Source organism: Peromyscus leucopus, chromosome 23 (assembly GCF_004664715.2).
Source record: "Peromyscus leucopus breed LL Stock chromosome 23, UCI_PerLeu_2.1, whole genome shotgun sequence".
Taxonomy (NCBI): domain Eukaryota; kingdom Metazoa; phylum Chordata; class Mammalia; order Rodentia; family Cricetidae; genus Peromyscus; species Peromyscus leucopus.
In genome coordinates, this window is record NC_051082.1 from 858179 (window position 1) to 886095 (window position 27917).

At 42.5% G+C, this 27917-nt stretch overlaps 1 protein-coding gene and 1 pseudogene across 15 annotated transcripts in view; both read right to left on the reverse strand.

Annotated features, from left to right (window-relative positions):
• Ep400 (E1A binding protein p400) overlaps positions 1-27917 on the reverse strand; it is a 109215-nt gene that overhangs the window by 58299 nt on the left and 22999 nt on the right. For 12 of the 15 annotated variants that reach the window (XM_028857020.2, XM_028857017.2, XM_028857015.2 and 9 more), the window contains 11 exons: positions 18522-18612; positions 16600-16707; positions 15713-16098; positions 11623-11919; positions 10243-10428; positions 7651-7791; positions 7061-7139; positions 5366-5415; positions 4806-4863; positions 2530-2619; positions 131-238 (listed from right to left, as the gene is read on the reverse strand). In XM_028857020.2, coding sequence (XP_028712853.1) covers positions 131-238; positions 2530-2619; positions 4806-4863; positions 5366-5415; positions 7061-7139; positions 7651-7791; positions 10243-10428; positions 11623-11919; positions 15713-16098; positions 16600-16707; positions 18522-18612 — 1594 coding nt within the window. The remainder of the gene's footprint in view (positions 1-130; positions 239-2529; positions 2620-4805; positions 4864-5365; positions 5416-7060; positions 7140-7650; positions 7792-10242; positions 10429-11622; positions 11920-15712; positions 16099-16599; positions 16708-18521; positions 18613-27917) is intronic. The other 3 variants (XM_028857021.2, XM_028857018.2, XM_028857014.2) reach the window with 1 other exon arrangement.
• LOC114682925 lies at positions 8692-8782 on the reverse strand (annotated as a pseudogene).

The window sequence follows — 27917 nt, forward strand, 5'->3', positions numbered from 1 at the left end:
AAAGCCCAAAGTCCCTGATTCAACTAACATGGACTGAGGAACCTGTCTTTGCTTCCAATACTTCCAATTTCTTACATCTTACTTTGGCTTTCATTTTAAACCTGAGTTCTTTACAACACTAAAAACATACCCTCTTCCCCGCTTGACTCTTCATGATCAGGTTCAGGCTGTGGCCACTGAAAACTTGGAAGAAAGGCACCTTCATACAACTTCATCAAATCAATTAAGGGCAATTCAGCTGGAAAGGATGGCAGGAAGAAACAAGATTATTTCATAACAAATGCCACTTAGCTGCAAAGAAAAAACAGCACTCAGAAATGCATAGCAAAAAGACTGGACAGGTAGCTTATCACATACACTCCTCTTCCTAAAACAGCTGATGCAGGCTAGCACTGCTTATCCAAAATGCCTAAGACTAGACATAGTCATAGCTCTTGATTTTCTGGATTGGAGACTATCTACATAGTGTCAACTGAGCATACATCTGGAAATCCACTATCAAAATACTCTGAAATCTGAAGCTTGAAAACACCATTTCCTTACTGCTCAAAAAGTTTTAGATTTAAGAGCATTTTGGATTCTTGATTTTTAGATTAGGAATTTACAACTTGCAAATTCTAAAACTACATTTCTTTTCTCTGAAAACTAAGATGGATATTCATAATTAATACAAAGTCTAAATATTTTTTCAGTTAAATTTATTAGTATTAACATTTTTAGATTTGTTTTGTTTTGTTTTTTGAGACAGGGTTTCCTCTGTGTAGCTTTGGAGCCTTGTCCTGGAACTCACTTTGTAGACCAGGCTGGCCTCCAACTCACAGAGATCCACCCACTTCTGCCTCCTGAGGGATTAAAGGTGTGTGTCACCATGCCTGGCTACAAATGCGATTTTTTTTTTTTTTTTTGGCTACAAATGTGATTTTTGTTTTGTTTTAAATTAAAAGTTGTTTTTTTTTTTTTTTTTAATCAGACACTATAGAAAGCTATTCTTATGATCAAAGTGTAAACAATTCATGTCCCCTGGGGTGGAGAGAAGGCTCTCCGTGTCAGACAGCTCACCATCATCTGTAATTTCAGCTTCAGAGGATTCAATGCCTCTGTGGGCACTTGAACTCAAGCACATACTCACATGCAGACACAAATCTATATATAATTAAGATAATAAAAACAAACAAGAACCGGGCAGCAGTGGTGTACACCTTTAATCCCAGCATTAGGGAGGCAGAGCCAGGCTGATCTCTGTGAGTTCGAGACCTGCCTGGTCTACAAAGCGAGAGATCCAGGACAGGCACCAAAACTACACAGAGAAACCTTGTCTCAAAAAAAAAACCAACAAGAATTTGTATCTAAAAGATATAAGGAATTCAATAAGTCAATTAAGGAAAAGAAAACCTAACAGTCAAATAAGCCAAGCAGACATGAGAAAATGCACCTCACTGTCAGAGAATTACTCCTCCAAGGCACCAGGAGCTATCTTCACCACCAGCTTCAAGGCTGATACCAGCAGAGCATGCAGCTTGGCACAGCCAACTGTATATGTATGCTACATGATTCTGTATGGTCCATACTGAACATATGTAAAGCCATTTGTGTATAACACCATAGAACAAGAGAATACCAACAATAGCACTGTCGGAATTGAAGTAACCGATGACATATCTATGTGTGAAATAGTGTGTAGAGTTAAGGTGTTAACAGCAATACCTAACATTCTGGATGAAACTACTGGAAAGAACCACTGGACAGGAAAAGCAAGCCACACCTTACAATCCCATTGTCAAGGAACCTGCTTCAGTCTCAACAGTGGCTAGGGAGACTCACAGAGGTAGGAGAGGAGAGTTCAGGAAGTGAGCCACAAAAGGTCTAGGTCAGCTGTGATCACCAGAATAGAAGTAACTCAACACCAGAGATTGGTTTCCTTGAACTTGGCAGCACTATGCTGTTGCAGAATATTTGTTTAACTACGCAAAGATGTGCTGCATTTGTTTACGTTGCGGAATACTTGTTAACTATGTAAAGATACATTGCATTTGTTTGTTGTGGAATATTTGTTTAACTATGTAAAGATGTATTGCTATTTTACCTTGCCTGCCTAAGGCATCTGATTGGTCTAATAAAAAGTTGAATGGTCAATAGTGAGGGAGGAGGTATAGGTAGAACTTCCAGACAAGGAGAGTAAGTAGGAGGAGGAGTTTAGGCTGTCGAGGGGGGGAGGGACAGAAAAAGAGATGACAAGGAGACACCAGGGGTCAGCCAGGCAGACGAGGAGGAAGCAGAAAAGGAGGACATACAGAATAAAAGAAAGCCCCAAGGCAAAATGTAGATAAATAGAAACAGGTTAACTAAGTTAAAAGAGCTATAGGCCAAGCCTAAACTAAAGCCGAGCATTCATAATTAATAATAATTCTCCATGTCTTTATTTGGGAGCTGGTTGTACTGCTGTCATTTGTATCTGACATTATTTTCAAATGTCCCTGTGTGTATTTACCCTTTAACCAAAGTGTGTTCAGTAAGATAGTGGCAGCCTACCTTCTCTGGCCAGATCAGAAAGCTCTGTGTGATGGTCTACAATCCCTTCATGTGCTTCCTCCTCTTCGATGGTCTCTTCTTCATCTTCCACTAAAATGGTTATCATCAGAGGTCAGGGACATGAAACCTTCACTTGAATTTCTCAACATCACTAAATACTGCTAAGCTTCAAAACTACTTTACAGCTATTGAAGAAATTGAATGTAAATACTTAAATTTTTCAGGCTGTTTCTGGAAACCATTGTTAAACAAGCAACAAAGGGGAAATGTTTTCCCTTTCACTGCAGCCTGCCATTCACAGCCTGTTTCTTCAATATGCAATAGACCTCACTAGCTCAGAATGCTGGTCAAGTTGCCACTCATTGCAGAGCCCAGAAAAACTACATGCATACTTCCTGGGATGCATGCTTTCTAGGAATTCATCACTGCCTACCACAAAGAAGAAGGGCCACAACCCAGACCAAGTGTGTCTCCTCCCCTTAGTACTCCTGTGCTTCAAAAGCAATGAACTCAAACCAGCTTATACTCTCCAGCCCTAACCTCTCAGAGGTAAGAAGGCTGGCCAGAAAAGCTGCAACCTCCTCAGCAGCTGTTCTTCAGCTGGCTTCTTTTCATCCACACTATTAAATAGCCCATTTCTTCCAAAATACATGCACATATTCGTGCACACATGCACATACTCTGCCTATCGTCTCTACCACATCCCCAAATTCCTCAGTTCTTTACTACAAAACCTCTACCCTTCACCAAAGTTGGCAAGGCACCAGATATCACATCCCCAGGCCCTGGACACATCTAGTCCTAGACATGAACAGCTTGGTGCAACCTTACAAGACAAGCAAGACCTATCTTGGAATTTCATTCTGCCATTTCTCCTGAACTTGCTTAACAGAGAAGATGGCTTAGGAGAAAGACTAGTGAACAGGTTTGCTGGCCATGCTGACATCACAACTAGAGGACAGCCTGGGACTATGTAAGGCTATATCAAAGAAACACAGAATTTAAAGTGACAACATTATCAGATACCTATTAGGCAAAGCAGCTCCTACTGAGTTTAATTTCCCCTAAACTAACCCAATACTTAACAAGCGGATGCCCTCAGATCAACCAAACAGTCACATTTATAGTCTACAAAGAAAATCATCTAAAATTACTACATATGGCTAGATGCCACCCAAAAACATCTGATCCCCAATCCTTTCTCAGTCTGCTAGCTGCACTGATAAACACACCCTATCCTCCCAACATCAACAGGGAGCCAAGGAGAGAAAGACAAGAACTTATCCTAAATCATTCCAAGAGGACACTTGTTTGACTGGAGGCACCAGAATTGCTCTCTACCTTTCTCCAGCTTCAGTGCCAACAGTTAGAGCTGTGTGAACAGCTGAACACGAGGGACCACCTCCCAGAACAGCTAAAAGAAGAGACAGAAGACTAGGGCAGAGGGACAAACGAGAGAAATAAGAGCACTCTGAAGAACATCAAGTTGCAGTGCAGGGCAATGGAACTCAAGCTCCTAGTTCCTGTGAGCCACGGTTACTCATTTATTCATCCTTTGGAGTGAAACAATCCTGACATCTACCACACTAGTAATAACCTGGCCCAACAAGAATCAACCCATATTAGAACCTCAAATTCACAAAAATCTGGAAGTTCACACACTGCCAGTCAAGCTAGTAAAGTTACAGTGCTGCTGAGACCACTGGGGCCTCAATTACACACTGTCCTGTTTCCTTCCTTTTCTCCTACAACTAGGAGCCAGGACACATTTGTTTGCAAACAGGTCAGAAGCCATGGACACAGGCTGATCTCAAGCCACTCACACCAGTTACATCTGTGTTCTACTTTGAACCAAGTGCCAACATTTAAAAATGACTGGGGCTCCTCCCAAAGATCCCAGCATGGTAACTGTGGTGGGCAGTGAGCATGTCTTCCTTTAACAGGCACATGTACCCTAATGTACTAAGGTCACTCCTTGAGGACAGAAATAAATGTGGCCCTGAATCATCTCTGTGTACCCCTAAGGCTCTCCAAATGCATCTGGGTTTCCAGAGATCACAAAATAAGACATCATCAAATTGCTACAGTAACATCCCAAGTCCTCTGGAAACACCAAAAGTGACTCTTTTTACTCAAAGACTCCTGGAGAAATACAAAGATTAAACTTTCTAACCAATTTAAAATAACAAGTCCAACAGCCAAAGTTAGCATAGCTCACAATATGACAATACAGAGTACACATTCTGCTTGTGATCTCAAGGGAGTAGGGAACGGACCTTCATCATCAGTCAAAGATGTGCTAGCTTTTCTTTTCCTTCCAGATAGTCCTAGATCCTGAAACAGAATAAAAATCAGAAATCTGGGATTTAACAATACAGAATGAGATGTCAAGGTTAAAGTGTCTATTTAGCAGATGCAAACTGGAAAGCATCAAGGAATTTGCTGGGCAATCATGGCAGAGACACCAAGGAGAAGAGAAATAAGAATGTAGATCTTTAATTACTGTATACAACTGCATCCTCTCAAATTCACAGATTCATACCCCAAGTGAAACTACAGCTATTCAGTGCCACTGTGTTTTCTCTTATTGTTGTTCGTTTTCAAGACAGTTTCACTGTGCAGCTCGGCTGTCCTGGAACTCACTCTGTAGACCAGATTGGCCTCAAACTCAGAGTGATCTACCTGCCTTTGCCTTCCAAGTATTGAAATTAAAGGTGTGCGACACCACCCAACGCCACTGTATTTTCAAAGCAGACTGATTTCATAGCCTACTAACTTCTCCAGGAAATATAACAAGCCCACTCTATGTGTCAGAGAGCAACAACTCTGTACTTACCAGAAAGTGTTCTGGTGATGTATCAAATCCCTTTAATCTGGACTCTTTCCCTAAAGAAACAAGAAATACAGTATTATCACCAAAGCTGTGGCAAGATAATGCTTTTTAACTCAGCTACTGTCTGCTTATACAAGCTGAGGTCTATGGCGATCAACACTCAAGGACAGGGAGTGCAAATTCCATCTCCTCCCCTGCATACTAACCCAGCCTCCCCCTTGGTAACCCAGAAAAGCTATTTTCATCTTGTAGTTCTTTTCTTATGCTTATTGTTTGTTTTTTGAGTCAAGGTCTAGCTGACTGAGTTCAGGCTGGCTTCAAATACACAAACCCCCGCCTTTAACTGCTAAATGTTGGGATCCAAACTTGTGCCACTTTGTCTAACTCTCAGTTTACAATTCTATAACTTTAGCAATGGCCACCTCTCAGCTGCCCTCACCAATCATATGAGAGGTATAAGGGCTCCTGGGACATTCTAAGGACTGGAGAAGATGGTGAGTGCCACTTGTGGTGTCTCACATGTACCTAAGTATTCAATAACTGGGGCAACTACTGCAGAAATGTCTTAGTGGTGCAAAGATACCACACCAGCCCAATCCCTGAAGGGTCCTATGCTGACAGATAAAGCAACTAGTTTGTTTACTGTCCAGAAACGACTTAAATTCTGAGAGCATTCATAGTCGACCAATTTTGGGTTGACATACAGTAAAAAGAGCAAAAGAGTGGCTGGAGAGATGGCTCAGAGGTTAAGAGCACTGACTGCCCTTCCAGAGGTCCTGAGTTCAATTCCCAGCAACCACATGGTGGCTCACAACCATCTGTAATGAGATCTGGCGCCCTCTTCTGTATACATGATAAATAAATCTTTTTTTAAAAAAAGCAAAAGAGCTGAGAAAAAGAACTAAACTGTTGCAAGGCCTGGTGGTACACACCTTTTAATCCGAGTACTCAGGTGCTGGAGGCTAATCTTTCCTCCTGAGTCAGGACAACAAGGGCTACAGAGTGAGATCCTATCCTCCCCCAACACCCACCCTCTTCATCTCTGTGTGTGTATGTGTGTGTGTGTGTGTGTGTGTGTGTGTGTGTGTGTGTGTACAAAATATAACAAGTACAAATGCAAGCACATGGTCTCCCTGACCAATGAGCTCTCTAGCCAAAACCAGGAAGCTGCAGAAAATATAACATGAAAAATTCAAAGCCCATGAGTACATATCCTGTAAGGCAAATGCAAGGCCTCACAAATGTTAGGTGGGCACTCTGTACCTGAGATTCATTGAGACTATCTTTAAAAGCTTGGCAAGATGGCTCAATGGTTAAAAAAAAAAACCTGCCATCAATCCTGATAATCTACATCCAATCCCCAGAACCCATATGACAGAAGAAGAAGCAAGTCTCACAAATTATACTTAGATCTTCACAGGCATGTGGTGGCTGGCACACATTCACCCACACACATACAAAACAAATAAATAAACCTTTAAAAATCCTTTAAAACTATAGCTGGGCCAGAAAGGACAGAGAGACCCTTACTGCCAAGCCTGACAGTCTAAGTTTGATCCTTAGGACCCACATGATGGAAGGAGAGAACCGTATCTAGAAAGTTGTGCTCTGACCCCAACACAGGCCATGGTGCACATGTGCGTGTTCCCCCACCCCACACTAAATAAATAAATGTAATAACAAATTTCAATATCATACCTCTTCTGGAAACTTTCTGTAAATTTAAGGCTTTTTTCCTTTTCTCTTCTAATTCTACTTGTAGTTTTATTTCCACAACCTAAATTTAAAAAAAAAAAGGGGGGGGTGAATAAGCAAGCAAGTCATTAAGGATGTAAATTGTACAATTCTGCACTAACACATTAAACTCACACAAATGCCAACCTCCTTTACAGTATTTAGGAAAAGAACTCAGTTTGATGCTCTCCTCTTTATTTTGTATCCCAGTCTATCCTGCTCAAATTCTATCAGGTGGAAGAGTGTGTAGATGGAAGCAGGTATCCTGAAGACGTTGCCTTTCATGGCCATAGCACAAGAACTACCTGACAGGCTTTCACTACATTTTCATTTCAAAGCTGTGGCTTCCACCGGTATAAAGAGGTCAGAATGGGCTCATCTTAACCTTCCAGAAGGCTAACAACAGAAGGGCAAGTGAGCACAGGGCCTCTGGGCACACATGCATGAATGCTGGAGCTGCTGAGGCCCTGTTCCCTGGCGCACAGCCTCACAGCTTGGACACATTTGATTTTTTTTTTTTTTTTTTAAAGATCCCAATGAATTCCAGCATTTACCTGTTCAATATTTGACCAAAAATATTCTATTTCACGGGCAGTGGTAGCAGCAATGCGTCTCAGTCTGCTCTGCTCTTCCTTCTTCCCTCTTTCTTCACGAAGTTTCTTTTCCTCATGATGCCGGGCTACAGTCCTGACAAGCTGGTGAAGAAAAGTTCAAGAATTGTAGTACTCAGGTTGGCAAGATGGGTCAGCAAATAAAGGCACTTAGTACCAAGCCTAAGGGCTTGAGTTTGATTCCCCAAGAGCCAAATGGGATGGAAGGAAAGAGCCAACTCCCACATGTTGTTCCCTGACCTCCACATGAATGTGCACACACAGAGAGGGAAAAAAATAGAAACAGAAAAAATAAATTTAAGACTTCTCAGCCTAAAGTCACAGGAAGCTGAGGATCACGAGTTCAAGACCAGCCTGGTCCACAAAGAGAAACCACATCACAATAAATAAGGCCACTTATAATTCACTGACAGGTACCTCCTAGGCCACTAAGCACGCTAGATGAAAACATGTCTACAAACAAATAAATGCTATCAATTTTTTGCCTGACTTTCTAGAAAGTTATTTTCTCAGATATGAAACACTATATAGTACTACAACCTTCATTTCCTGTCTCACGTGATTAATATCTCCCGTTCAACAAACACAAACATGTCTAATGGGCCACTGAGTATTTCATTGCATGAATGCAGCTAAATGTTCCTACATAATGGAAATTGTTGGGAGGAGATAATTCACATTTTTCCCTAAACAAAATGATGTTTATCTTATTTTTGAGAAAGGGTTGTGCTGACAAGTTTTGTTTGTTGTTGTTGTTGTTGTTTTGGTTTTTGAGACAGGGTTTCTCTGTGAAACAGTCCTGGCTGTCCTGGAACTCACTTGGTAGCCCAGGCTGGCCTCGAACTCACAGAGATCCGCCTGCCTCTGCCTCCTGAGTGCTGGGATTAAAGGCATGCGCCACCGCCTGGCAATTAACTTTTTTTAACAGTAAAGTGAGTGCGTACACGAGCACACATGCATATGCAGGTCGGTGCACTGAGTGTTAAAAATAGGGGACATTTCATGAATCGGAGTGTCATTCTTGCACAAGGGCCATACTAATCTCTGTATTTTATTATATGTGCTACTGAAGCAAGCAATGACTTTTTTTTTCTTTTTGGTTTTTGAGACAGAGTTTCTCTGTGTAACAGCTCTGGCTGTCCTAAAACTTGCTCTGTAGACCAGGCTGGCCTTAAACTCACAGAGATCCACCTGCCTCTGCCTCCTAGCTACTGTGCAGAGCTGGACTTCACTACAGCCTATGAATTCTGTGTTGCTCGTCAGCCTACCTACCCTACCCCACCAGCCAGTTCTTGTCTGCCCAGCCTGGAGTCCACATGCCCACTTTGTCCATACCAGTCGATATGTAGATCCCAGTACTCACATGTCCCTCCTACTGATTACATGTCCATCCTATCCAGGTTGGTGTTCACATGTCCAGGATCATTTTCCTTTGTAATTTAATTTAAGAGGCTTTGGGCTTTTTTTTTTTTTTTAATGTCCTTGAACCTAATCTGAGACCTTTTGTCTCAGGTTTCCCCTTCTTAAAACAGATAAGGAAAGAGGGGAGTTCAAAGACAGAAGTGCGCCAGGCAGTGGTGGTGCACACCTTTGATCCCAGCACTCGGAAGGCAGAGGCAGGAGGATCTCTGTGAGTTGAGGCCAGCTTGATCTACAGAGCAAGTTCCAGGACAGGCTCCAAAGCTACACCTCTCTGCATAGGTCAGAGACAAAGGATCAACCCTGAGTACAAGGAAGGTGAAGAAAATATCCAAGGCCTGGGTGTGAAAACAATGGTCCATGATATGTGATAGTTAAGTGTAGTTGCCTACACAATGAAAGGATAGCTGAGTTCCACCCAGAGGCCAAAGTTTTCCAGAAATCTGTCTTTCTATTTTCATTTTTGTGGAGTGAATAGTATCACCTCTCAAGTCTCTGAAGGTTTGTGCCTGCTGTGGGAACAATAGAAGGAAAAAGTCTCCACCAGAACAGGAGACAGCTCAGACACACAGTTAAGCAGTGGTACACCAGGGGCAGGAGTGAAGACAGAGGATGAGCACACTGCCTAGCATCTTACACCAGGCATTCCTAACCTCCAGCCTTTGCAATCACCTGACCAGCTCTGGGTGCTCTGAAAGGATCCATTCCTAACCAGCAAGCAAATTGGAAGGAAAAGGAACCCAATCTCTGCACCAAGGACTCTATCTCAGTTTACACCTACACAACAGAAGATGCTTTCTCCACACATTAGGATTCAAAAGTCTTAAGAGAATGGGGTAAGAGTCCCATCCATTGCCACTTTCAGCAATTTTTTGATTTTTTGATTTTTCAAGACAGGGTCTCACTATGTAGCTCTGGCTATGCTGGAACTCACTATGTAGAGCAGACTGGCCTCAAAGTCACAGAGATCTGCCTGCCTCTGCCTCCCAAGTGTTGTGAATAAAGGTGTGTGCCACCACCATTTAAGGCATGTGCCTGGCTCACTTACAGCAATTTAAATCCCAACTACTCCAAAAGATACAAAGCATGAATGACCACCCCATGTTTCAAACCTACCTTCTTAGCAGCAGCCAATTTCCACTTCCGCTCTTGAGCAAAGTCTGTGGCCATCCACTGCATCTCTTCCAGCAGATAATCCCAATGAGATTTAGGGCGCGGAGCTTCTTGAAGCTTTGGCAACCGCCTTAGGGACCACAAGCCTTCCTTCCTTAAATCTGCTATTCGCTGATGGATCTGGTTTTCCTGTAAGGAACATAGATGTGAGGCGTAAGGGTCAACATGACTGGAAGGAAATCAGCCACTATGGTCAATTTCACCACAAGACAAAGACGTTAATGAGTCTACTTCAAGCAGAGAAGACTGTGTTATTTGGTCTCAGTCTTGGTTTCTGATGATCATAAACCAAGTGTTCAGGTTTGTTTGTTTGTTTGTTTGTTTGTTTGTTTCGAGACAGGGTTTCTCTGTGTAGTTTTGGAGCCTGTCCTGAATCTCGCTCTGTAGAACAGGCTGGCCTCGAACTCACATAGATCTGCCTGGCTCTGCCTCCCAAGTGCTGGGATTAAAGGTGTGTGCTACCACCACCAGGCACCAAGTATTCAGTTTTAAACTATCACAATCTTTAAATAATAAAATGAAATGCACACCACAAACCAGAATACAAGCTGAATCCCCACTGTGTTGTATGATGACATTCCTCTTTAATTTGTTCAGCGACTCCCTTAACCAAACTGGAAGCAAGATCTCCTAAACCCAGAAATGTGGTGGTATTTTATTTGTGCTCTAACAAATAAAGCTTGCCTGGAGATCAGAGGATAAAGCCAGCCATTATATTAAATATAGAAGCCAGGCAGTGATAGCATAACTCCTAGCATTCAGGAGGCAGAGATTTATCCAGATCTCTGTGAGTTCCAGGTCACTCTGGGAACAGAACCAGACGTGGTGGCACACACCTTTAATCCCAGCACTAGTTAACCATAGAGGTCTGAAGGTCTGCACAGACAGACATGAAGTGATAGAGCTGGGCAGAAAGACGAAGTGATGTAGTTGGGTGGAAGGAGGAAGTAAGATGGTAGGGCACAGGAAAGTATATAGGCGTGAGCACACAGGAAGTAGCTCTCTCTTGGGCTGAGGATTTCCTAGCAATAAGAACTTGTGGCTATGGCTTGTTCTATCCCTCTGATCTTTCATCTTTCACCACAATATCTCTGGGTTTTTTCTTGTTTTCCCCTGGAGCTGAGGATTGAACCCAGGGCCTTGAGCTTGCTAAGCAAGTGCTCTACCACTGAGCTAAATCCCCAACCCCTATCTCCAGGTTTTTTATTAACACATTTAGCAATTCATGTTACACAGACATTAGAGGCTAGCCTAGAAAACATAAGATTCCTCCAAACAAACAGACCAAACAAGCATGCTCTGTATCTGCCTGGGCACACTTACCAGTGTTATTTGTTCTGCCAGTTTATCCTGAGAACTGTCCTGGGATGAGGCTGCATTCTGAGCAGGACTCTGTGGTTTGGGGGGAGCTGGCACTGCTGCCCCTGGAGACCGGGAAGTGATGGGAGACAGAGCCTTGCTGGTGGCAGAAGAGGGTCTGTTCACTGGTGAAGAACGAGCAGGCGAGGGTCCAGGACCTGAGCCACTCACGGGTACAAGGGATGAGGAAGAGGAGGAAGTGGGCAGAGACCGCTGGCAGGGCTGGGCAGAGTCCAGGGGGGGCCTGGTCGATGCCACTGTCTAGCAGGCAGAAGACAAGTGAATCAGGGTCAGGACAAGGCTTCCCAGGTTCAGAGTGCCCAAATGCCAGAGAGTTCGGCAGACACAGGCCAGCACAGTCAGTGCCTTCCTCTCCATGGCAACACATGCACACAAAATTAATCCCATTACAAACCACAACTCAGAACACAAGCTAGATGATGTCCAGAGATTAAATTGTTGTACTGCAAAGAACCTAACAAAAGCTCCACTATAAACTGCACTTTAGTACCTTGGTATATTATCTCAGAGCTCATGGAAGTTTTTCCTCTTCTTCAGCTTTTTTTGTCTTACTTTTAAAAGGCAATTTAATTTTTTTTTCCCTTTAAAAAAAAAAAAGGAAAACAAAACAAAACTTGATTATATAGCTAAGTAGGCCTTGAACTGTGTCTTCCTGCTTCAGTCTTCTGAGGGCTGGAGTTACAGGCACACACCATCATATGCAGTTTTTTCCCTTGCATTTTTGGAAGGTGGTGCTGTTTTCTTAATTTCTTATAATGCTTTTGGGTCTGAACTGGCAAGTTTTACTTTTTCATTCAAGCAGAACTAAAATTTGTATTTAAAGGCATGTAAGGAAGGAAAGGCAGTTGCTTTGACCATGAAGTCACAAGAAGAGAAAGCTGGATAAAAGCCACAGGACTGAGCACCAGCACTCATCTCTCTCTGTTCACTGGTAGCATACACACTGTGACCAGACACCTCAAACCACTGTTGCCATGCCTTCCCCATCACAATGGGTTGTACTCTTAAACCATGAGCCAGAAGTCCCTGCATCCCTTAATTTAAAGTAAAATAAAAACACACGGGACTGTTTCAGCTATAGAAAAATGAATACAATGCTAAACTAGATTTTTATTTATATTATATTTTCATGTAACATCAGTCAAATGTCAGATGAGCTTATTATTTTTAGGTATACTTTTTAGAGACAAGATCTCAATATTGTAGTTCAGGATGGCCTTGAACTCTCCATCCTCCTGCCTCAACCTCTTGAGTACCAGGATTATAGGCCAGCACCACCATGTCCCAGCTTGGCTTCTTACATCTTTTTAACAGATCCATGTATATCTCTTGCGGCAGGAAGCTGAAGAGGTAGAAAACCTTTCTGTACTGTCCAGAAGCCAAGCTCATAAAAGGGGCCTCAACCACAGCAAGTCTGTGTGAAGTTCTCCCAGGAGCTCAGGGAGGAGGCCACTCAGAGAGAGGTGAAGGCCAGGAATAGACCAGCAGGAAAGCCGATCAGGACCACCAGGGCAAGAAAGACTCAGCAGACATAGTCTCAGAATTTAACAATGACCCCCATGGCAGGTATCTACCCTCAGGAGCCCAGAAGTTACAGTAGGTACATACATATAGAAATCAAGCTTTATGGAAGTACAGCTACCACTATGCACTCATAAATTGCTGACAGTTATGTTTTCAGGAACAAAGCTGAGGGACCAACAGAAGCAGAAAGGCCTGCAAAGCCAAAAATTTCTCCCATGACCCTTTACAGAAAACAGGAGCTAATCCCAGCCCAACCCATAAGAAACAAGGGCCTCCCCACCATCCTGGGGATTGACCCTAAGGCCTCAGACATGCTAGGCAGTCTACTCAGCTTTCTTTTTTACTTTGTGCAATGGGATCTCTCTAAGTTGGCCAAGATAGCCTTCAACTTGCAATCGTCTTGTCTCAACCTCCCAAGTAGCTGGGATTACAGACCTGTGTTTCGAGGTCCAACTAGTAATGGATTTCTATAGATTTGTGGAGTTTTTTTTTTTAAGATTTTAAATTACTTGTATATGTATATGTCTCCGTATGGGTATGTATGTGCACATGGGTACAGGTACCCTTGGAAGTCACAAGAGGACACCAGAACCTCTGGAACTTGACTCACAAGTGGTTGTAAACCATCCACTATGGATACTGTGAACTGAACTCAGGTCCTCTGCAAGAGTAGTATGTGCTCTTAACCATTGAATCATCTCTCCAGCCCTGTACAGTTTCTTAAAAGCCATTTACCATAGCTGATCCATTTTTGTTTTGTTTTGTTTTGTTTTCCGGACAGGGTTTCTCTGTGTAGCCTTGGCTGTCCTGGAACACACTCTGTAGACGAGACTGGCATAGCTGATTCTTTTAACAACAAAGGCAGGAAACAAAGGTTAAAAAAAAAAAAATCACCATGCTGCTCTAAGTGAGGACTGTGACTCCAAAAGAAGGAAGAAAGCAAGGCCATGGGCAGCCTGGCATAGTGGAGCGCACCTTTAATCCCATCACTCGGGAGAGGGAAGCAGGTTGATCTCTGTGAGTTCGAGCAGAGTTCCAGGACAGCCAGAGCTGTTATACAGAGAAACCCTGTCTTGGAAAAACAAAACCAAAACAAAACAAAAAGCCATAGGGGCTGGGCGGTGGTGGCGCATGCCTTTAGTCCCAGCACTGGGGAGGCAGAGGCAGGCGGATCTCTGTGAGTTCGAGGCCAGCCTGGTCTACAAATCGAGTTCCAGGAAAGGCGCAAAGCTACACAGAGAAACCCTGTCTCAAAAAAAAAAAAAAAAAAAAAAGCCATGGGGACAGAGTTTAGTGGCCCTGGGGGGAGTTCACCCTCCTTCCCTAACCAAGTGTGTAGGAGATCCCCATACCTTCCTGACTCAAAGCTCTAGAATAGCCCAAGATACTTACAACATAGCTGATAACATGTCAAGTTTTTAACCCGTGGCCTGAACTTCTCATGAAATGGGACGAGCAAATTCCACTTCACAAAGTTGCTAGGTAGAGAAACTAATGCCAATGAAGTCCCTACCACAGCACATGGCAGTCAGTATAGATTGTTCTTCCCTTTCTGTGCACATCTGTTTTAAGTCTTTGCTATAAATCCTAACTGGAACTTAAGGCTTTTCTGAGTAGCTCCCTTAATAATAGGAGGGAGGTGAGAGCAAAGGGGCCCAGCACTCACTGACTCCCATCTGTGCTTTAAAGCTGGTGGACCTGCCATGCTGCACAGTCTCACTGGACTCCAGGGACTGGAGTAAGCACTCATAAACCCACAGAGGTGTGAAGTCAGTGAGGAGGAGCAGCATCCTCAACACTACAACAGGCACAGTGTCATCCACACTGGTGGAATTCACTGTATTGGGGAAAAGGGAAAAGAGGCAGCAAAGGAGGAAACCTAGCTGACGGTGAAGATCCTGGCTTCATCCTCGAACACAGCTAGAGTCAACTCTGAATTATCCATGTCTCTTTGGGTCAGTCTCACAACTTTTTTTTTTTTTTTTTTTTTTTTTTTTGATTTTTCGAGACAGGGTTTCTCTGTGTAGCTTTGCGCCTTTCCTGGAACTCACTTGGTAGCCCAGGCTGGCCTCGAACTCACAGAGATCCGCCTGGCTCTGCCTCCCGAGTGCTGGGACTAAAGGCACCACCAACGCCCGGCCCAGTCTCACAACTTTTCAAGACTGGTAAAATTAGTCACCATCTAAGGGTTCCCAGAAGACCAAATGGGGTGACAAATACAACCCACTCCAAACAGCATGTGACTCAACAGGTCAAGGTTCCCTCCACTAAGAGCAACAATAATAATGATTTTCTATTACTTTAATGATTGTTATTACAGAGCAAATAGAATTAATCTGTAACTGCTGTAACCAACTGTGCTAAAAGGGTAAGTAAAGCTGCTCCCAGGAGTGTGCAGGTTCAGTGCAGACCACACTACCAAATTCCTAAACTGCAAGCCACCTTTGCAGACCGTTTCCTCTTTTCTTCTGCACCTCACTAGTCAAAACAGCCAATGTCCACAGAGTACCTGGGTCTGGGAAGAAAGCTGAGAGGTCTGCATCTGTGCCTTCCCGGGCATCGGAACGTGGAGGGCCGGCTGGGCAGGCTGTGGAGGAGGAGCAGCAAGCTGGCTGGGCAGGGGGGCAGGGATGGGGGCATTCAGCTGTTGAGTCTTCACTGGGATTTGGAGCTGAGTTGGAGCTTCCACCATCTGTGACTGCTGTGAAAACTGCAAGGTGGAAGGGAGGGTTGTGGCTGGGACACTGGCTGGAGGCAGCCTCGCAGGGAGCTGTGGCGGTGGGGTATGCAAGCTGGCGGCATTCTGCACAGGAGGCCCTGTGGAGGGGTCATACTGCTGCTGGCTCTGCTTCTGTCCAGTGAGCTGTGTAGCCTGAGGAGTTGGGGGCATCCCTCCTGCAAAATAAAAAAGAGTCCAAAGCAATGATCTCAGTGCAGAGCAGCTTCCACCAAGAGACTCACAAGGACACACACTGGACATCCTGTTGCTCACATGAGAACTGTTACACTCAAAATGGGAGTGTCCTAGGCAGACCTAAGGTCAGGATGAGCACACAAAAAAGGAAAGAATGCACCCAACTATTGCAAGTTAGTACTAAGCAAAACAAGCATCAAATAACCACAGGGCACCTGACAGCAGTAGCAATAAGGAACACAGAAATAAAATGACTTGAAAGCACAATGTAGAGATGTGTGGCTCCCACTAGAGTGGCAAGAACCTGTCTCCAGGGGCTTTCTCAATACTGAATTGATTGAGGTGCAAAGACATGTCCCCACATGGGAAATTCCACATCCAGTACACTCCCTCGACTGCACGGCCCTAATCTGGGCCAGGCTCTAGGTTTTGGGCATTTCCTCACGACAAACTAAGAGTGCTGCTCTACTGCTGGGTCTTACCTTGGACTGTCGGCATTAACTGCTGCAGAGGGACTCCTGCATTCACCCCTGGATGCTGGAAAACTACCCCTGGATGACCCACTTCAAGACGAGGTCTCTTAGACTGCTCTAGAATAATTTTCAAGAAAGGTGTCGTTTCATATAAAAATAAAACCACAGAAGTAGTAGGAAAAAAAAAACATATGTAAGTGTTCTTATAATCTTTGAAAAGGGAAGCCCTTCTATGCTATAAGGGATAAGTCTGATACAGTTTCATTAAAATTTTGAAAGTACAAAGAAAAGCATCATACAAAGGTCAAAGGACAAGCAACAACTGAGACATTACAACACATGACTGGCAGAGGCTCACTTAATCATTCTCAAAGCACTCACAAATAACATGAGAAGTTTCAATGCCCAGGACAATTGACAGAGAACATCACTCTTGAGCCAGGGACAGAGTCACAAATGGTTAATGAGCAATAAAAGCTCCTGTGCAATCTTACTCAGAATCAGACAACCACATCAAAACAGGAGGTGTGACTTCATCCTTAGGTCAGACCACCAAAGATTACAAGATTTATCAAAATAAGGAAAATGGACAAAATGTGAGAGCCAGAAACTGTCGACAGTGGTGGAATCGGACATGCCTGCTGGTGGGCAATTTGAGAGCAACACTACAGTTCATTCAAGAGGCTGTTCCTTCACCTTCAAATCAGCTACCAGATATGTCAAATGAACATTTCAGACTATATGTCAAGTCCCTGCTCATTCTGGCAGAAAAACAAAACAAAACAAAAGAAATGTAGTAATAAACAGGGAAGACTTGCAAAGAATGACTGATAAAAGTCAGCTGGCCAAAGCCATGTGTAGTGGCACACACCTGCAAACCCAGCATTGGAGAGCCAGAGGCAGGAGGTTCCCTCCAAGTTCAAGGCCAGCCTGGGCTATCAGGAGTTCCAGGCCAGCCAGGTCTCATGAAACAGAATCTTTTTTTTTTTTTTTTAATTTGAATTTTTATTCTTATTATGTATACAGTGTTCTGTCTGTATGTGTCCCTGCAGGCCAGAAGAGGGCACCAGATTTCATTACAGATGGTTGTGAGCCACCATGTGGTTGCTGGGAATTGAACTCAGGACCTCTGGAAGAGCAGTCAGTGCTCTTTAACCTCTGAGCCATCTCTCCAGCCCATGAAACAGAATCTAAAAAAAAAAAAGTTCATCCACACAGCAGAACATGGTACAGCCATCAGAAGATTCAGATGCACTGACTAGGAAAGTAACATATTATGGTCATTATTTTTTTAAAGTAACTCTGCATCTGTGTGTTTCGTTTTAGTTTTTTCAGAGTAACTCATATGTATGGAAATTTTGGGTATGTACAGAAGAATGTGTGATAATCACAAAATATTGACAGCGGCCCTTGCTTTGGCTGCAGAAGAAGCAGGCATAAGTCAGAGACAGTTATGTGTCACCTTCTGAACTACTGTAGCCTCTTACATTTCAAAAAAAGGGTGTTCCAGGCAGTGATGGTATACACTATTAATCCCAGCACTGGGGAGGAGGAGGCAGAGGCAGAGGCAGAGGGATTCTGTGAGTTCCAGGCCAGCTAGTGATACACAGAGAAACCCTATCTTGAAGGAAAAAAAAAAGTGTCATCACATGGGGCGGGGGCGGGGAGGGGGGGTTTAGCACAGGGTGCATGGTAGTTTAAAAAATAGCTTCCAAATGTGGCCTAACAGTGAGTCATACCATGACTGTTCATGGGAAAGCAGATAGAATGTACAGAATCAACTGAAGTTTCTAACTTCAACACAGATAAAAACTTGTGCAAATATTTTAGTTAATAATAACCAAAAGAAAAATTAACTTCGAAGAAATTAAGTTCTTTAGAAACATGTGGCAACTAAACCACCAATGTACTGTTGGCCATGCTGGGCATACCTGTAGGTGGCATCACCTGCTGCCTCTTAAAGGGGTCGGCTTCTGTGGCACTGCCAGCCCCCACCACTAGGCTCCCAGTCAGAGCTTGGTGCTGAAAAAAAAAAAAAATGAAAATCAATAAGATTCTTATTGTTACAGCCATCAGAAGAATGACACACACACTAAAACTACCTACCATACCTATTCCAAACACTGACCTCTCTCTTTTTAGTAAGGCTCCTTTTAGCAACTGCTACTACCCACACAAAGTATTTAAACACACACACGGAATGTATATTTACATATCAGAAATACTGTAAGATTCTAACTTACCTCTTAGGAGAAAAAAAAAAACGACTGGTAAAGACCTATTTTGCTGGTTTTAAATGGAATTTCAAATCATCACCAATCTATGAGCTTCAAACACTAGCTTTAACTATCGAATGACAGCAAAAGGGCTGAACTGGAAAACCTTCCTTTCAGTTCGAGGCTATAGCTTGGCTGGCCTAAGGTCATACTACCTGGCCCAATTTCACACCAAAAACTCAGTAACGGAAGGAAAACTACAGGTGCCTTCCTACTGGGGAACAACATGAAAACCCTAATTAACAACCATCTATCTGAAATCTCCAAGATGATGCTTTTTGATTACCACCTCTCTCTCCCTCCCACCCCCTTTCTGTATACATATACATATATATATTATATACACATATGTGTATTACAAATGAATATGTATGTTATTTAAATAAGATTTAAATAAAGCAGAGGAATTCAATCTGTATGAGCGACATGGTTTCAACTAGCTGCATTTGACATTCTAGAAAAGGCAGAACTAAGAGGACAGAACATGGTCAGCAGTTACAAGGAGTGGGTGGGAGGGATGGGTAGAATACAGCATATTTTATATGACCATCATGGTAGTCTAAACCTACAATAAGCACAGCAACAAGAGGGAGCCCCAGTGCACACTACAAACTCTGGATGACAATAATGTCCATGCAGGATCAGTTAAAAAAGTGAACCCCTGTAGGGGATGTCAACAGGAATAAAGCTACACACGTTGGAAGACAGGGAAAAGGGATCTGGATAATCTTTATACCTTATTTTTGTTCTGCTATAAACCAAAAGCTGGCCTAAAATAGTCAGGCTTGGTGTGCATGTCTTTAATCCTAGCACCCAGGAGGCAGAGGCAGGTAGATCTCTGTGAGTTAAGGCCAGCCTGGTCTACATAGTGAGTTCTAGGCCAGGGATATACAATGAGGCCCATCTTTAAAAAAAAAAAAAAAAAAAAATAGAAGACCTTTAAGCTAAGCAGAGAAATTTGTGCTTATAATTCCAGCACAGAAGCAAAAGATCTCTTAGTTGGAGGCCAGCCAGTGATCCATAGTGAGACCCACCCCCTCCCAAAAAAGAAACAAAGATCAAAAACATATTTACCTAAAAAGCTACTGACATGTCACTTTACAAAAAGAGCAATTCACTGGATCTTGGTCAGCAAAGACTTCCTCATCTGAGCACTGTCCCTGCCATATTAGCAGGGTTCCTAACAGCAGTGCTGACAGTACGTATAGGCCATGGAAGAATTTCTCTCTAAAGGACTTAGCTCTTCCAGTCTCCTCTGTGGGGTAAACACCAAAGTTACTGGTGCTAATCAAAAGACACACCACAGAGCACAGGCTCACCAGTAACAGGAAGCTCAGTGAACACTGAGGTGCCCTGTTCATATTTAACAAGGACAGGAGGAAGATAGAAGAGCACAGGAGACAGAGAGTAGGCTAGTCTTATGTCAACTTAACACAAGCTAGAGTTATCTGAAAGGAGGGAACCTCAATTAACTAATGCCTCTGTAGTGGGTAGTGGTAGCACAGGCCTTTAATCCCAGCACTCGGGAGGCAGGCGGATCTCTGTGAGCTCGAGGCCAGCCTGGGCTACAGAGTAAGTTCCAGGAAAGGCGCAAAGCTACAGAGAAAACCTGTCTCAAAAAACCAACAACAACAAAAAAAAAAATCCAGCTATAAGGCTTCCCCCCCCCCTTAATTAGTGATTGATGGTTAAGGGCCCAGCTCATTGTGGGTGGTACCATCCCTGGGCTGGTGGTCCTGGGTTCTATAAAAAAGCAGGCTGAACAAGCCATGAGGAACAAGCCAGTAAGCAGCACCCTCCATGGCCTCTGCTTCAGCTCCAGTCTCCAGGTTCCTGCCCTGTGTGAGTTCCTGTCCTGGCTCCCTTCAGTGATGGACTACAATGTGGAAGTGTACACAAATAAACTCTTTCCTCCCCAACTTGCTTTTTGGTCATAATACTTCATGGCAGCAATAGTAACCCTAACTAAGACAGATGAAAGAAATAAAGGAATGATCTGAAAAATCAAAACATGTTAACAGTGGCTTATCTGTGAATGGAATTATATAGATAACTTTTAATTCATGTATGTGCTTTTCTCAGTTTTCTAAATACTCTGAAATAAATGGGTATCACTTATATACTCAAAACATTTATTCTTTTTTTTTTTTTTAAGATTTATTTACTATGTATACAGTGTTTGCCTGCACACCAGGAGAGGGCACCAGATCTCATTACAGATGGTTGTGAGTCACCATGCGGTTACTGGGAATTGAACTCAGGACCTGGAAGAGCAGCCTGTGCTCTTAACTGCTGAGCCATCTCTCCAGCCCCCAAGACAGTTATTCTTTAGTGAAAAGATAACTGGCCTGCATCCAGGAGTGACTAAGTACTCCGCATTTGAGGAAACATACTCTAAATAATCATAAGCTCCTTTTGAAACATCACAACAAAGAAGAGGTGGCAGGTGATACAGAAGGGAAAGGAGCCTAGCAAGTTTCCCCATGTTGGCTGGTGGCATGAGGGCAGTCCCCAGGCTACACTCTGTGGAAGGGGACAGGGAGAGCAGAGACTGCTAGGCAGAGGAGGCCCTGTCTCCTCTGCCTAGGTCTGACTGGTAGATATCAGGAGTCTGGCTGACCATCAACCACGGTGCAGAAAGACTGAGGCAGGGGGACTGCAAAATACAAGCCAGCCTGAATTGCATGAAGAAACCCTGTCTTGTTTTTCTAGACAAGGTTTTTCTGTGTAGCTTTGGCTGTCCTGGAACTTGCCTTATAGACCAGGTTGGAAACCCTGTCTTAAAAAAAAAAAAAAATTCGCTAGGGAGCAGTAAGATGGCTCAGCAGGTAAAGATGCTTGCCGCCAAGCCTGATGACCTGGGCTGGATCCCTAACACATACATGGGAGAAAGAGAAATGAAGTTCCCTAGGTTGTTCTCTGACATACATACATATGTCATGTACTGTACTCCCACACATAGATGTGTGTATGTTCTGGCAGTACACACATACACAATAAATTAATTAATTAATCATAAATGTAGCTTACAGAAGCTCAAACTCAAAATGACTGCTGCCTATATAAGAATGCACTCACCTCCTGGAGGAAAACTTACATCAGCAGGAACCTGTAGCTCCTAAGCCAAATTTCTCCTCAATTTTAATAAAGTAATTAAATGGCTAAATAGCTAGACCACAGCTTCTAAGACTGATGCTGTCGCTAAAGATGGAACTGGGTTAAGGGTAAAGAAAGAGACCTTTCTGAGTACCTTTAAAGGCATATCTGTTAGTGGAAGAGACTCAGCAACCTGTAATCTCTTAATTCAAAGTCTTCTGACACCAGGATTTGGTATGGACAACACAATACAAAACATACCTGAGCCTTCTTTTCAAAAGTATATACAGTGGGCCTGGAGGGATGGCTCCATGGTTAAAAGCATTTTCTGCTTCTGCAGAGGACCAGACTTTGGTTCCCAGAACCTACATAGTGGCTAACAAGCTTCTGTAACTACGGTTCCAGTGATTCCAATGCTCTCTTCTGGTCTCACAGGCACCAGAATGAATGTGGTACACATACATACATGCAGGTAAAACACTCATATGCATAAAATAAAAATCTTAAAAAAATTAAAAAAAAGCTAGACTTGGTGGTGTACACCTTTAAAAATCCCAGCACTTGGGAGACAATCTGCAAGTTGGAGGCCAGCCAGGTTTACATAGTGAGACCTATCTCCAAAAAAAAGGGCAAAATAATAATAAAATTCATTTTTTAAAAACTATGTACAATAAAACCAGGTTAAGATCCCATTTGATACTTATAAACTTTCAATTATACACATAAAAACATGAACACATTCATAATATAGAAAATAATGGCTGGGGTTGGGTCCCTAACACTGCAAGGGTGGTCACAATAGAGCTACGCTGCATCAAGAGTGCATAAAGACTCTCCTCAGCAGCTCTGAGAAATAGCTGGGCCACAGAAAGCTCTGGATCCGTACTCCAGATTAGCACAAACATTAGTTGCAAACAACAAAACCCATCCTGAAATTCTTTTAGAATGCTTAGTGTAGCTGTCAGGACAACACATATGAGAACAGGAAGACTGGGATATTCGGATATATCCATCAATATTCTTGGCTAAACATGATATAACATATGTTAGGCCCTATAAACTAACCTCTTCTGACTCACAAATGCTACACCCCTAAGAGTACTTCCCTAGCAGGGACCCAAAGCCCAAACCTGAACATCAGCTGAATGGAACAGCTCTCAAATTGATGGAATATGAGCAACTGCTTGACAGAGTTATAAGCACTAACATAAAGGAGCAAGCCATGTAGTCAGTACACTGTAATGTTAGCGGTTTGGAAACAGACATAAAGACTACTGCAATTCAAGGTCAGTGGTCCTCTGACACCCACATGTACATGTGACTTTAATTAATCATATAATTTAAATGGGTATCAAATTCCCATTCCAATTTTCTGTATATTTAATTTTTTTCATAATACACCAATGAGAAGAAAAATGGAGAAAGTCAATGCACAGCATTTAAAATACCATTAACAGGACTGAATATGTGGTTCAATGGCTAAAACACATAGGGTGCAAGCATAAATGGCCTGAGCCTGAGCCCCATAATCCACAGAAAAAGTTGGATGTAGTGGTGCCCATCTGTAATCCTGGCATTTCTAGGTAAGATGGAAGATGAACATAAAACAGTGACTCCCCCCAGACACAGTGATGCACACCTTTAATCCCAGCACATGGGAGGCAGAAGCAGAGCTCCAGGCCAGCCTACTCTACATAACAAATTTCAGGCTAGACAGGGCTACACAATAAAACCTTGTCTCAAAAAAAGAAAGGTGACTCTCAAAAGTTGTCCTCTGACCCACACACACACACACACACCATTGAATGTACACACCACATACACACACACACTGTATAAACAAACATTTATTTTTTTAAAGGGCTAGGCTGGCATGAAGCTCATGTCTTTAATCCCAGGACTCAGGAGGCGGAGGTAGTTTGAAGCCAGCCCAGTCTACATAAAAAATTCCAGGCTAGCCAGGGCTACATGATGAAACCTTGTCTCAAAATAAATAAATAAATAAGACCAATAATCAAGAAATGACCATACATTTATGAAAACTATGAATGCCTCCTTCCTCACCAAGGTCCTCACTTTCGGAGCTGTGTGCTAACCTTTTCTGTATAGTGTCATCACTGACAGACTTTTCTCTAGTCTATCTCCAGAGTTCTGCTTTCTGCTGAGTTTTAAATTCGTGGCACAGCCCTCACTTACCCACAGAGCACTCTGGTTGATACTCCTCTGCATGGATACACATAGTCATTGCCCATAATGCTGACAAAGCATCTTTGGTTCTTTCCAGTCAGGGCAGTTACACACAATGCTACTTAAGAACATCACTATTACTGGCCGGTGGTGGCACACGCCTTTAATCCTAGCAGAGGCAGGTGGATCTCTGTGAGTTCAAGGCCAGCCTGGTCTACAGAGTAAGTTCCAGGACAGCCACGACAGCTTCACATAGAAACTCTTTTTAAAAAACAAAACAAAACAAAAAAACCCAAAACATCACTATACCTATGTTCTGGTACATACAAAATTTCAAAAACTCCTCAGGCATATATTTCTGGGTCTGAGATGTGATTATCACTCATCTTTTTCCAGCTGAAACAAAATGTTTTCTTATGTCTAGATCAAGCACACTCCTCTAAAAGAGGGTGAGACTCACACACACTCACATGAACATATGCCATCCAATTTCATCTCTGGTCATCGAGTATGTTTAATTGTGAATCTGAATAACTAAATTTGCACTGAACATATTAGTCATCTTTTCATACATTTGTAAGCACCCTTTACCTTCCACAGTCCCATTGTTCTTACATAGACAGGCCTCTGTATGACATATAAATACACTAATACATTGCATTTCTGCAAATACAGACAAAGATTACACCTATAAATTTTCTTTTTATTTTGCTGTTGGTGTTTATATGTTTCAAGACAGGGTCTCATTATGTAGCTCTGACTGTTCTAGATTTCAATATGTAGACCAGACTGGACTCAAACTACCTCTGCCTACCAGGTGCTGGAATTAAAGGCATATGCCACTATACCTGACTGGATTGTCTGAAATTTTCTAATTTAAGATTCATCTTCAGGGCCTGGAAAGATGGCTCAGCACTTAAGAGTTATGCTTTGGGCTCTTCTAGAGGATCCAAGTTCAATTCCCAGCACCCAGGTGGTTCACAATCACCAGTAACATCAGTTCCAAAGGACCAGACAGCCTCTGTACCACTGCAACACACATGGCATACATACATAGAGACATACATAAATAAAAGCAATAAAAATTAAAACCCTTAAAAAAAGATTTATCTATCTTTAAGCTAATTATAATGAATTCACAAACAGAATCAGGTTACTGCTCCCCACAAAAATGAATCACGCTCTTTGGGAAAATGTCTGATCTCAAGGCTAGATCAAGGAACAAAGATGCACTTTATTTATGTGCTAAGTAGCTCCATCTGGCCTAGAACTCACTGTGTAGACTAGCCTCAAATTTGTAACAATTTCCCTGCCTCTTGATTCCTAAGTGTTGGAATTACAGAAATGAATCAGCACACACAGTACAGTAGATGAATCTTAAAACATTCTGTGCCATGAAGGGGTAGGGAACATGTCAAAGGTACATTACAGCCAGCTTGAAGAGACCTCAGGCAGTCAATTACAAACATCCTGGAAATCAAACCAAATGAGAGCTGTGGAAAAGGAATGGGTAGTTGCTTGGAAAGGAAAATGAGACCTCATGGTAAAAAAAGCAGACACAGTGACTAACATATGGGTTATATCAGAGTGTGAGCCTGTTAAAACTCAGCAAACTCTTCACACTGACAATGATGTGCTTCCTGTTATAAAGTATTCCACAATTTAAGGTAAGACACCATATTTAGACTCAAGAGAAATCACAAATCACATTAATAGGCACAGAAGCATCACTTGACAAAATTAAATATCCACGGATAAAGGAAATTTCCCCCAGCCTGAAAAAAAGACATCTACAAACTGATGGCTCTTATCCTAAGAACAACATTGTCTGGGTTTCTACTACTATAAGACACTATCACACTGAAGTCCTGACCTGTACAGCATAACAGAGCAAAGGATAAAGTTAAGACTCCAGGCTAGAGAGATGATGCAGTGGCTAATAGCACTGACTGCTCTTCCAGAGGACCCAGGTTCAATTCCCAGCACCTACATGGTGTCTCATAATCATCTGAACTCCAGTTCCAGGGGGGATCTAATGCCCTCTTCTGACCTCCATAGGCATTGCATGCACATGGTGCACAGACATACATGCAGGCAAAACACATAAAATAAAAATAAATACATCTAAAAAAGAAATAGAAAGAGTAGGACTCTCTATTTGTAGACATAATTGTCTATACAGAAAACCCCATGACATCTATAACAAAACTCCAAAAACAAATTAATGAGTGTAACAAGGGTGCAGAATATAGGTTAAAATAGCCAGCTGTATTTCTATGTTTGCAATGAACAGCTAGGAACTATTTTTAAATACTATTTATAACAACAACAAAAAAAGATATACTTAAATATAACTCTAACAAGTTAGACTACAACATTAGCATGCTGAAAATTACAAGCATCAATCAAGGAAACCAAAGACCTAATGCATGAAAAAGTCACATTCAAGACTGGAAGGACAGTACAGTATGGCTACCAGTTCTCCCCTAACTGGTTTTAACAGATGCAATGCAATCCCCGCCAAACCCCAGCAAAATATTAAGTCTATTCTGAAACCTATAGGAAAAGGGATAGGGAGTACAAGGACCAAACAAAACAACAGAGAAAAGAGAACCAAGGTGAGAATTTATGGTACCTGGGTCAGTGAGATGGCTCAGTAGGTAAAGGTTTCTTATGTAAGCCTGACTGACCACCTAAACTCAATCTTCAGGATCATGGTGGAAGGAAAGAACAGACTCTTGCAAGTAATCCTCTGACATCCATCATGGTATGCACATGCCTGAATACAAATATACAAATACACACACACACACACACACACACACACACACACACACACACACACACGGATGGATACAGAGAGTGAGAGTGAGAGAGAGAGAGAGAGAGAGAGAGAGAGAGAGAGAGAGAGAGAGAGAGAGAGAGAGAGAGAGAGAGAGTGTGAGAGTCAGTCCTGGCACTAACACAATCAAACATCCATAAGTAATAAACCCACAAACATCTGTCACACCACACAGAACTTCACTGAAATGGATTATAGGCCTAAATGTAAAATTCCTGGACTTCTAGGCATAAACACAGATCTCTGTGACTTGACTTGAGCAGAATTCTTAGGAATGATATCAGAAGCACAGTATATCACTTCTCAGACTTTTGGCTGAGATAAAGAATAAGCACAATCGATTTTTAAAAATGTTATACTTCTCCAAAATTTCAAATACTTGCTCTGCAAGTGATAGTCAAGAAAAAAAAATTTGCAACTAGCACAGTATTGTACCAAAAATTTGGCATCTATAGCATGAAAAAAAAAAAAAAACCAACTTCTAAATTCAACAACAAACCAACAACTAAATGAAAAAGAAATGAGTAAGATACAACATTTCATCAAAAAGACCTGCCAACAAACAGAAAAGATACCCAAGATCATCAGGCTAAAAACTGTCTCATACCAAAGGACTATAGCTCACACGGTGATGAAGTGGGGAGTGGGGAACACAGCTCTCACACTACTACTGAGAACACAAAACCATCCAGAGGGGGAAAAAAATGGTTAGTCATCTCCTATAAAGCTAAGCCTACACTCCACATAGGACCCAATAACCTGACTCTGACTCACAGGTATTCATATGGATGAAATGAACACCCATGTACATACAAAATGCAATCTGTAAACAATTACAGCAGCTTTGTGAATCCCTGAAACAGAGATACTCAACTACCCAGCAAAGATAAAGGGTAAAACTGCTCCCTGAGAACACCACCAGGAGA